Source organism: Candoia aspera, chromosome 3 (genome assembly GCF_035149785.1).
Source record: "Candoia aspera isolate rCanAsp1 chromosome 3, rCanAsp1.hap2, whole genome shotgun sequence".
Taxonomy (NCBI): domain Eukaryota; kingdom Metazoa; phylum Chordata; class Lepidosauria; order Squamata; family Boidae; genus Candoia; species Candoia aspera.
Window position 1 is genome coordinate 58,723,672 of NC_086155.1, and position 12,401 is coordinate 58,736,072.

The following is a 12,401-nucleotide window of genomic DNA, read 5'->3' on the forward strand; positions in this document are numbered from 1 at the left end:
TTATAACCTTGCCAGAACTCAGGTTTTCAGAGTCATTGCACTATTTGTCTAGAAGAATATTGTAGCATTTTTAAAATGAGAAGCCAGTGTTATTAGTTATATCATATGGAGATAAGAGAAAGTTAGACAAAATTCTTTATGAATTTGGTTATATCTGTAGCAGCAGTGAGAATTCTTCTGATCATAATATGTGCCCATGCTTGGAAATCATCCTTTACTCAAGACAAATGCATGCTTGTTTAAGAGTTTCTGAAAAATATTAATAGCGGTTTCACTAATGGCCCTTTAGGAATTCTTACACATAAACAAGAATGAAAGCACACGGATTCTAGTGTACCAGAGTTCCTCTGTTGTTATACTTACATGCTTTTTCAAAGAATTATCTTCAATTTACTAAGTCTGATATGTTTCATTGTAACGTTATACTTTTCTAATTATAAAGATGTTATAAAATCTTTTGTATTGGTAAGTTTACCAAATAAATGCCCCAAGGGCAAACCAATCACAGGATGCTGAAATTGATAGTGATTCCATTTTTAGATCAAAAATTGTTTCATAGCAATTAAACGATCTTGTATGTTGATCTACATTCAGTGCCATACATGCAGCTTAAATATTCAAGGACAATTGCAGATTTGAGGCACTGACTGACTTTGAGAATACAGAATAAAACTGTTAGTGCCGCTTTATTAAAATCAAGTTTTCTTGTCATAATAATTTAACAGATTAAATACATGTTTAATTACAAATCCATCCAAAGTCACTTTAATGCTTATTGACTTCAGTAGGAGATAGTAAAGTCTCATAAATTAGCTGCCGCTGGCTAACCTTGTCTGGCTTTGAAAGCTAAGCAGGGTTGTCCCTGGTTGATAGTTGAATGGGAGACTATCAAGGAATACTATGGCTAGACTGAGAAGTAAAAATCTATTTCAGAAGGGAGTAACAAAGCAATTATGTATTGTTGCCAAGAAAATAACATGAATGTGTCTATGAAGTTGGCAGAATTAGAGTTTGACTCTAGAGAGATTGTGCTTTAGATCAAATAATTCTGGTTTAGCTGCTCTTGAATTTATGGCAATTTATGTACCGTTTTACTAGGGTACTGCCAATTGATACTTGCTTCACTGTATTTTTTTCTTCCACCAAGCAGTGCTTTATCAGTTTTGACTGCTTTATGCCTTGACCCTGAGATTTGTTCCTTTTGCAAAGTTGAGAATTTAGACCAAAGTCTAAATGTTACGTTGCAATAAAGCTAATGACAGAAATGTAAATTTTTTTGTCACGAACTCTTAAATGTTGTGAGACACAAGACACTGGTTTACTTGAGCACATTGGCCAGTTAAACATCACAGATGAATTTGGTATTTTCTTTGTGTAATACAGTTTTAAATAATACTTGTCCAGAGCATTGTTCATTCTCTTGCAGTTTCCAGTAGCTTTCTTGAAAGCTACCTTGATCAGGTAGCTATGTTTCAGTTAGCCAACACCTACTTGGACAGTCAGTTTTAGAAGGATTGCTGTTTATTTTTATCCTATGGGTTGCATATTAAACAGTAGCTTAGAAGTTACTGTCAATAGTGTTTGTGGAACATTTACGTTTTAGTTCTACCAAATATATGTTGCAAGCAATAAAGTGTAAAACGTCACAGTGGTTACATGGCTGGGCAGATATTTTTGGGCAGAATGTATTAGATCATATAAATGTAGGAAGAAAGTCACTATTGATTTCTTTTTAAAAATGCCTTGTGAAGTACACAATGCCAGAAAAATAGCCAGATGAAAGGCATCTAGCCATTTAAGAGTTTCTTTTTCAACAACTGGCTGTGACAATTGTACCATTGTTTCAGCAGTAAATGTAATATGTAATGCACCTTATGTCTACTCAGTCCAGGAGATAAGGGGAGAAACATTAAAAGGAAAATTGAAAAAGATAATATATCCCTTTCCCCTGAAACAATAACTTGATTCAGCTTGACAACTTCCAATTAGTACCAGAGCTATAACAGGCATCCTCGCAAATTTGTGAAATGAAGACAGCCAATGACAGGGTAATAATCTGGCTACTACAATCTCCTACATCATGAGATATACAGTACATAGAAAAGGTGTCCACGTGGCTCACTCCATATCATGGATCATGGATCATGGATCATGGATCATGGATCATATCTCTTTATCAAGTTGTGAAGTGTTTCAGTTCTGTCAGGAAAGAGGGGTGGCACATATTGCAGAGAAATTTCCTAGCTGCTTTGTCACAGCAGCAGACACATACTTCAGCTCAATCCCTTTTTGGTTCTTTTTACAATATTGATAAAATATTTCAGTTACCTCACTACTCTATCCTAGCTCTCTCCCAATCATAAATACCATGAGTACTAATGGAGAAGTTGTCTTGGTCTGGGTAGCAGGATGCAGCAGTGTTACAGAATACTGCTGTGGTATTCACATCTTAAAGTCTACTCAGCTTGCCATGGGGACACGTATGGAGATTGCAGCAACTAAATATGTTGACTCTTTTTCCATTGGGGATTGCACTGAAGCTCTGTATGTGCACTGGTTATTTATCTGGACATAGGACTCAAGCTTGCGATCTTGCATGGTAAAAGTGCTGAGAAGTTGTAATGGGAAGAAGGAATAACCTTGAGGAACAGGAGGAAGAGCTACCAAGATAATGGTCAGATAAAAGAAACTGGAGTCTGGAACAGAACTGTAACTTGAGAAAACCCTTTCTAGTTCTCATATAAAGGGAGGGAGGGGGGAAATGCATTCAGACTTGCAAGATGCTGTTACCATAACCTTATATTAAAAATAGTATTGGCCTGCCTGTCTCTGGTTTCCTAGCCTGGTCTACCTTGAAGGGCTGACAGGAGTATATGTAAAACTAGGCAATTGGTATGGGCAGACTACCTATCCTCTGTTGACAGGGAATACAGCTGTCAGTAAGAGGGGGAAAGATAATTCTGTGTGATCATTGGGAGGAGGAAGTGTCTTGGAATAATGCAGATAAGACTCAATATTCATATATAGACCAAGCTTTTACATTATAATGTGGTTTATTTTGGTTAGTATGATGTATAAACCTACCTACTATGATTTTGTATTTTCTGTGAATAGATAATCGTTCTGTGAATTTGTAGTTGCTTATGATCTCAGAATTGGAGCACTCTTTAGGCCCAGATAAATAAATAAATATAAATGTTTAAAAAACATGGGTTATTGTTATGCATGAATACTGCCATTGTAAATATGAGATATGGAAGGATAATCAAATATGCTTTGAATTGGTTGGAATTGAGTATTTATATTTGAAATCTAGGGGTTAAATACTCTGAAACTGCCAGGGTGTTTAGGGAAGTGATAGCTATTACATGCTTAGTCAAATAAGTTTATCAAATGTTAAATAGCTAAAACTCAACATTTGGGTTTGTGAAGGGAGAAAGGGAAAGCGGACTTGGGAAAGTTGGACCAATTGGATGGTCATCTGCTGAAGAGAACCAACTGTAATGTAGACATGTACTTGCAGACATAGGGATTTAAATAATGAAAATAATACTTCTTTCTATTGACAGCTAAAATACTCGACAAAATAGACTGGATACTTGTCTCTACTATGCCTTGATGTTTACTCCTAATTTGTATGTCAAATTTATGTGAGGGAAGACATTAAGCATAGTTAATATGTTTAAAAAGAGATTTTTTTTCTACTGAACAAAATTACTGCTTCCGTAAATTCTAGGTTAAACAGAGTGGCCACAATTTGACAGTATATTTTATTAGATTTTTCTCTTGGCTTGCAAAATTCTCTAATTCTTTCATGTGTACTATGCAGTACTCAAATAGAAAGTTATGAATAAGCTAGGATGACATTAATATATGGCTTTCAGATTTCCTGTAGCATGCTTCATTGGCCTGGCTGACATGCTAATTTTCCTGCTTATTCCCATTCATTCATGTGTGTGTGTGTGTGTGTGTGTGTGTGTAAAAGAAATATAAGAAATAAATTAATTCTATTTTCCTTAGTCATACTGCATGCTGCAATGGCATAAAAGTAATAGTTTCTGGAGCATTGCCTTTCCTTTTTTTAAATACACTGAGACTTCTGTATATCATTGTGCTATGGAGAAAGTTTATTAGAGATATAAGATCTTTTCAGCACTTTTATTTTGCTGTTGATGCTACTGTATTTAAAGGCTGATCATCAGTAGAGGCTTAGTAGCCAGTATCAGTAAGAATTTCAAAATAAAAACTCTCCCATCTGCAAAATCCAAAAACCTCAGCAGTTGCAGTTTCAACAGATAAGGTTAAAAAGTTATTCAAGCTTCTGAATAAGAAATAAATCAACTTTGGTTCAGTTTTCAAATTGAACTTAAGGGTTTACCATTAGTCAATCTTATTATATTATTATAGAATATAATCAAAATATCCAGTGGAATATGGAAATCAAGGTATTAAGGGCCCTAGTTCAGTTGTTACTGCGTTGTATACAAAGGTTCCTGTTCAGTTTCTAGTCTCTCTTGATAGGGTTGAGATTATTTGAAGCAGTTGAAAACTACTGCCAGTAAGTATAGGATCTACATGATAGACCAGTGTTTGTCAACCTCAGCAACTTTAAGGTGTGTGGACTTCAACACCAAAATTCCCCAGCCAGAATGCTGGCTGGGGAATTCTGGGAGTTGGCATCCACACATCTTAAAGTTGCTGAGGTTGAGAAACACTGCTATAGACAAAACTTTATGACAGCCATAAGGCCAGAAAACAATGATATAAACCTAAAAAGTAAGTGAATATTTATTTATTTATATTTCAAATTTCTATCACCACCCATCTCTCCCGAAAAGGGGACTCTGTATATAAATACACATATATATCAAGTGACAAGTATGTATAGATATAAGATATATAACAAGAAATAGTAAAATATAGAATATAAAAGTACAGACAAAATGAATTTGGATGGATCAATCCAACATGCTTCTGAAGGTCTCTTTCTGAAAATTAACAACTCTCTACTTTTCTGGCAGGTTCCAGCATAGCCAAACAACATGTTTTCAATACTAGGGAGATGGTCTTTCCTTCTTGTGCAAAAAAATCACTTCAGATTTTTCTTTCCTTCTGAAGCAGCTTTCCTTCTAAATCCAGTCTTTCATTGTTTCTTAATCATTCTGTAGAGAACCAAGTCGGCTGATCTTTTCTTTCTAGCATGGAAAAGGAGAATATGAGAAGGAAGCCAGTGAATAATGGGATTGGTACTAGATCAACACTGAACGAAATACAAGGAAGATTCAGAATAGCCATTTGTCCTTGCTTGTCTGGTTAGCTAAGGAGCTTATTGAGTGGAAATTTTTTTGGAAGAAATACATTATCAAAGTTGTGGGTTGAAGTTGAAACTTTTCTTAGATTCTGCAGTAGAGTTCCTATGAAAAACAGCCCTGGGCAGAGAGCACAGTACTATGGGAGGAGCAGTTTTATACATGGAGAAGAAGAGAAACAAACTGAGCAATGCAAGAAAGAGATTGAAAATGTATGTGATGTTGCTATCATTCCACAATCAGATTTCACTGTTCCCAGAAATGAAAGAGAAATAAACTTTTGGAGAACCCATTTATCATGGGATCTTTCCTGAAAATCTATTCCATTTTTTCCTGGCAAACTGAGTTAAGTTCTACAAATGCTCTTCCTTCCTTGACCATTCTTGCTAGCCAAGATCCAGATTTTTAGTCATGATGGCAAATGGGATTTCTTGGACTGGTCAAAGTACAGTAGACTCTCAGTTAACCAGCCCCCATGGGGATTGGTAGATGCTGGATAAATGTAGTTTCTGCTTGAGAGTTACTATTAAACCCTAATACACTAGATGGCAACAGAGAGATACAGATTTTTTTTGCTGGTTGCTTGAGAGTCCTGGTTTTTTTCTGGTTCGATTTTTGTGCTGGTTGCTTGAGAGTGCTGGTTGCTTGAGTTCCGGTTAACTGAGAGTCTACTGTATAAGTTATACTAAGATAATCTGAGGAAAATATTAAAGCTAGCCAAAGAGGGGAAAAAACTTCAGGCATGAGTATTAGTATGGTTTTAATAGATTTTTCAAATGATTAAAAAGCAGGGAAATTGTTCCTTCCACAATAAACTTTTAAAACTTAAATAGATTTGGTTTCAGAACTCTGTTAATCTTTATGTTGCATACTTTTATACGACTGCTAAATAGGATAATCATACCATCTAGTGGTAACTATTACATTTACATGTAAAATATAATAAAATACTGAATTCCATATTTCACATTAAGGCTGTACATGCTATGGAAATGATTTGTAAGAAGTATGTTGGACCTTGTGCAAGAATAAATGCAGCACTCCCCTCTATTCACTAAAGCAAGCATGAACCTGAAAAATGATGCAGCTGCTTTAAAAAATAGACTCATTAAAATAAATGCCACTGAAGGCCTTAATATTCATCATCATGGTTCGTTTTTACCTTGCTGTACTGTTTTAAGTTGTAAATCACTTCAAAAATTATACAAATGAAAAGGAGTATATAAATCCTGATAATAAAATGAATATTTACGAGAATTACATTTAGAGTTTGAGCAATGTAGTTACATGCTTTGAAAAATCTAATGCTTTTACAAGGCTGTATTTAGACACATTTGTCTTCTATTTATTAATTCATTCACCGTAAATGGCTACTCACTCATCAAGTGACTCTAATAATCTGTCCTAAATTATCTTATTGATTTTCTGTTTTTTCCCCCCACAGAAAGAACTTAGTCTCCCTAGAAGAGGAAGTTTGTGAGTATTTTTAAAATTATTATATTAATACAAATTAAACATTTTAAAAATTATGCCTTATGGTCTTGTTTTATTTTTCAGGATTATTCAAGTCACTTATATGATTAATACTGCTGCATACTACCACTTATCATTCTCCACAGCTGTTTATAATATTGTGGAATTGGAAATGGGAGAATTGGAATAAGAAACAGTTTCTATTTCAGAAGCAGACTTCTAAAATTCTATGATTTAGAATTACACTATTTTACATTTTTATATGCACTAAAAAGAAGAAAAAAGTACAAGAATTTCATGCAGATTCATGATCTAAGGATTGACTGTCATTATGGTTGCTTAGTCCTGGAATAAGTCCTAGTCCTGGAATAAGAATGGCAATTGAAGATCATGATGTGAATATTGATTTTATCTTTTGTACAGGAAGTTAATGGATTTGTAAGAGGGAAGGATATTAGCAATCTCTTTTTGCTAAGAGCAGTATTGCTACCACAAGTATGTCAAGGCAGTTGGGCCATAGAATTGGGGCACTGAGACGTTCCCCACTGCAGTCTCCTTATTCCTGTACAGTTTCTTTTGCGCCATTCTATTCACATGATGTTATTTTTGGCTAACTCTTGAATGTCCTTACCTACTCAGTCTTTCCTAACCACTCGGCAGGATTTTGTACTTCTCTTATCTTCATTAGCAACTTTAATAGCATCACCTCTAACTGCTGTAATAGTATTAGCTTATTTTCAGACTACCCCTCTTAGGATGATTTAGTATCCTATGAAATATGAAATATGAAATATCTTATGAAATAGGATACTAAATAGATGAAATAGATACTTAGAGATGTGGGCTGGGATGCTAATGGATATATTACATGGTTTGGGTACAAAGATTGGAATATGGTGTGAAACCAGAGGTCTGACCTAAATTCCGGTAAGAAACTTTTCTAACAGCAAAGTTAGACAAGTATATCTCAAGATATCTTTTGCGTTGATAAGTACTAAATACTTTGTTTTCAGAATTACAAAGTGCAAACTGGCTGTATTTTAAGTAAACAGAAAGTGGTTCTGAAGTGAGTGTACATGGATAATTGTAGTGATTGTCAGTTTTTTCCTAATGGATACCATGGTGATAGGAATGTTCCATTTTCCCATTTGTCTGTTATTGCTTTTAGCCTGAAAATTCCAAACTGACAGGAGAAAAGGCCTCAGATTCATTTAGAGCAAAATACTAATTGTGCTAGTAAAAGGCAAGCAGCTATCACTCAGAGGAGGAAAAAAATAGTTCCTTACCATAAATGCTTTTCAGGACAGAAGCTCATAATCATATTTCCATCTATTTCCATACGTGGAACCTTTGTCTAAACATTTCAGTAACTGAAGTTTGAACTGATGAGAAACCGGGATATAATTTTAACTACTCATTTGGATTCAAACGTGAAAGTGTTTCATCAGTTTGCTCCTTTTTTTCAAAAGTCCCATTGGAATTGTGATAAAAGCATATATTTTACAAAAAAAGAACCATCCAGAAACCATTCTTAGTTCAGATATTGGGTATGGCTACGTAACTGGTTTTTTCTTTATGTTAGTGTTTTCAAAATGTTAAGTGAATTGGAGAGGGAAGAATAGCTTTTCTAGGTGAATAAATGGAAGAAAAATAAGAAACCAATATGTCTTGCAAGTCATGCAATTCTTCCTAAACTGTACAGCCAAGAAATCATTCACTTGGATACTGCTTGCTGCTGTTGCATCTTCCTGCATAGGATTTCCTTATGTTTTTGGATTCTGTTACACTTCTATATTCTGCTTTATTCCTTGTCTTTAGTTCTGTCTTTTTCGTTTAGTGATGGTGATGACTTTCAAATTTAGTTGAGGCTATGCATTCCAAATTAACTGCCTTGCCTTTGATCTCTTATATTTTCTCTGTGATAGATTGCTTCCTTGGTGAGAAATGGGTATATTATTCATAGTGGGTGCCCTCTGGAACAACATTCTTCCTGCGTTTTGTATGGTTCCCACTTGAGCTTATTTAAACAAGCCCTCAGGACCTGGCTGTTCCCCTGGCCCTTAGGTTAAAGTTGGTGATAGACTCCTGTGTAGCATTTTGATTACTAGTTGACATTGTTTCTCCCAAGATTGGGGTAGCCTGAAAATTAAATTAAATTAATAAATATTGATTTTCATACTAATTGTATATGAAAATACAGACATATATTCTTTATCTCTCAATCTTTCTAAACATAGGTGGTTAATTGTATATGATTTTCTTTTTTATTGTGGTGGTGGTGGTTCTGTTGACCTAGACAGATTTGGGGCACAAGTCCATGGGATACAAAAGTGTTTAAATATATGCAAACTAATACTAACGTATATGTAGTCATAGTTAGAAATAATGAATAGAATTGATACTTCACAAGTAGCAAGTTAATTTCCTATCCAGTTTAGCATTAAACAAATTTGTGTCCTGTCTTTAGAACAATTCTTCTTTCCCATATTTCTGGGGAAACAGTTTTTGAGTCATCTTACAGAATTTGTATTCTGAATCATGTGCTATCATTCAGTATATAAAGAACAATTTTCTTATAGAAGAGAATATATGTAGCTCAGGGTTGAACTGTGGAGTCCTTGGCAATGTTACCTAGTTGGGTAATGAAACATCTGCAAGCCAACAACCAAGCTCAGAGAGCACCAAGGACTCCACAATGATTTTCTTGTTTACCCTAGTATTTATGCATAAGGCCTTTGAGGTAACAGAGAATGTTACTGCCAGACAGCCTTGAGACTTGACTAACTTGTAAATTATTAATTAGTTATGCAGGTGTTCTTTAATTTTTATGTGAAATTATGATAATTAAAACTAATCCTATCAATCAGCAATTTGGGACCAAGTGGTTTTAGGGGCATGCATTTTTAAAGAATACTTATTCCCCCTTCCACCTTTTACCCTGATTTCAGTGTAAGTATAAGAGATATAAGACACTTTTAGTACTAGTCTGTTTGCTCACTTTGATATTTAGTCTGTGTTGAAAACTATACATGATATGGTAAGGAGAAAATAAGCACTTGTAAATATAGTTTGAAAACAGGTGTTATAACAGCTTTGGACAACTGATCAGAGGCACTCTGTTTGACTCTTCAAAATGCAAGGGCACTAATGTCTGTAAACGTGCCACATCTGTATCTGGCTTATTTAAGAAGGCTGGTCCTTTTTTGGAAACACCTTGTCAACTTCATATCTTGGTTTTTATGCCTTCACTTCTGCTCTGCTTTCTGACTCAGCTCTTTGACCTGGACTGGCTGAGTAACCGCCTTGGAATTTGGCTCTTGGACTGTTGTGAGCTATATTTGCTTCTTTGAACCCAAACTCTGTCTGATTCGGACTGAATTTTCAGGCAAGACCTCAGTCTCATGTATCTTTTCCAGCGAATGCATGCATTTTCACAGCCAGCTCTTTGTCATTCATACATTCATTAAATTTATATGGCCACCCATCTCACATGAAGTGACTGTAGGCAGTGTACAATAAAAAACCAGCAATTAAGACATTCTACAAACCCAGTTAAAACAATAAACATAGATAAAACAAGATGACCAGAGGGAATATGTTACATATAATGCAGCCTTTGCACTAGACTGTTTTCTATTTGTCAGTAAACCTCTTGTAAATCAACCAGCATGTGCGTGCTTAGTCTGGAAAAGGATAGGAGGTAAATGTGGGAATAACCAAGTATTTGGGTAGGGGTTCCCTTTCACAGAAAACCAAGCATCCATAGAAACAGCAAAAGAAAGATATCGAGCCGCTATCTATTCTATCAATGTATAGCAACTCTGAATAGGTTAAGTATACCATATATTGCCAGATCAAAGTCTTTTTGATCGCAAGATGACGGTAAAGGTAGCTTTACTGCCATATAGTGATAAAAAAGCTTCAACTGGTGTAGAATGTGGCTGCACAGGTAGGAAATGGAGTCAGATATTCAACACACGTAACACTGCTGCTACATGAGCTGCATTGGTTGCTGGTGTGCTTCTGGGCACAATTTAAGGTGCTGGTTGTCATCTTTAAAGCCCTTCATGGCTAGGGACCAGGTTAACTAAGGGACCATCTTCTCCCAGTTGTTTCAACCTGTCCAATTCGATCTGGTAGGTTGGATATGCTACAGGTCCCATCAGTCAAGGAATGCTGGTTGGTGTGGACTAGAAGGCGCGCCTTCTCTGCCATAGCCCCTGCCCTCTGGAATATTCTCCCTTCAGAGATAAAGATGTCGCCAACCCTGTTGGCCTTTCGTAAGGCCATGAAGACCTGGTTATATGCCTGGGCCTGGGGCCCCGAGTGTGGGAATGGAGCATCTTTTTTCAACTCAGTTGTGGTATGATTAGGATAGGTATTTTCTAGGCAAGCCTCTTTTCTTTGCAGCTATCTAAGTAAGGAAGAACAATTATTGTCTTCCTCATTTGTTTCTTCTCATGAAATATGAAGTTCCTCGAGTTGTTTCCTACATTTCCTTGTCCATATGCTTTCTTTTTTCCTCTCTTAACATTACATATATGAATTGAGAAGGAAGCAACACTGAGATAGTAAGGAATTTTAAAATGGATAAAATGCAGTAACTTTTGTGGGGTGAACCTTTTAACATACATGGCTGTTACAATGGAACTGAATGTTATTATGGTTAAGAGGGGAATTGTAGGAAGGAGCAGCTTCTTTCTTTTTGGGTAAATCCCCAAAATTGGACAGAGTACTGGAAATATTTAATGATGCTCAAACAAGTTATTGTTTAGTTTTCCAACTGAATGCCTATAAGAAGGAAATTCTGCCTCCATGGCGTTTTCTGAAAATTTGGTGCAATAGCTCTTTAATTAAATTAGCCAAGTCCAGAGATGCTAATGAACAGTAGATCTTAAAATAACCTCCTGTTTCTAAATAGATAATGGTTGCTAATTCAGGAATTTAAATGGCCGGCTGCATTTGGTGTTTATTTGACTTACCAAAGTGCATGAAGAAAAACAGTTTTATTTATTTATTTATCTAATTTATATAGCTGCCCGTCTCACAAACAAGCAACTCTGGACAGATTACAAGAAGTTAAAACAATAAATACCTAAAAATCATTATACTTACTGAAAATTAAAACATCAAAAACTGTAAAAACCAAGCTAAAACAAAAAGACGAAGAGATGTTAAGGGAGCCACCTCTCTAGCTCACCTGTCCCCTTGGGTCCCCAGGCCTGCTGACACAACCAAGGGGGGAAGAAGATTCCACAATGTGGGTGCCACCGCAGAAAAGACCCAAAGAAATTTTTCTTCTTAATGAGAATGTATGTTAAAAGACATTATAGATGACTTTGGACTTGTGGGGAAGAAATGGCAAACTGAAGAGCGGAGCTGACAACCGTGATGGAATGAAGAGCCGGTGAGTAGACCGGCTCTTTGTAATTCTTCCCCAGGCAAGAGGAAGATCACCCACAAGTATTCCATACAGTTGCTCCTCGTAAGGAGACCACAAGACAGCAGTCTCTGGTGGGTTTAGAGCTCTGGGAGACAAGGGAATAGCCATGTTTTTTGCTCAAACCACGGTCAGTGCCTTCAACTGCTTTTCAGCTATTAGGAACCTTTGGATTGACA

At 35.9% G+C, this 12,401-nt stretch overlaps 1 protein-coding gene across 7 annotated transcripts in view; it reads left to right on the forward strand.

Annotated features, from left to right (window-relative positions):
• MAST2 (microtubule associated serine/threonine kinase 2) overlaps window positions 1–12,401 on the forward strand; it is a 161,569-nt gene that overhangs the window by 51,139 nt on the left and 98,029 nt on the right. For all 7 annotated transcript variants that reach the window (XM_063297860.1, XM_063297862.1, XM_063297861.1 and 4 more), the window contains exon 4: window positions 6,754–6,785. In XM_063297860.1, coding sequence (XP_063153930.1) covers window positions 6,754–6,785 — 32 coding nt within the window. The remainder of the gene's footprint in view (window positions 1–6,753; window positions 6,786–12,401) is intronic.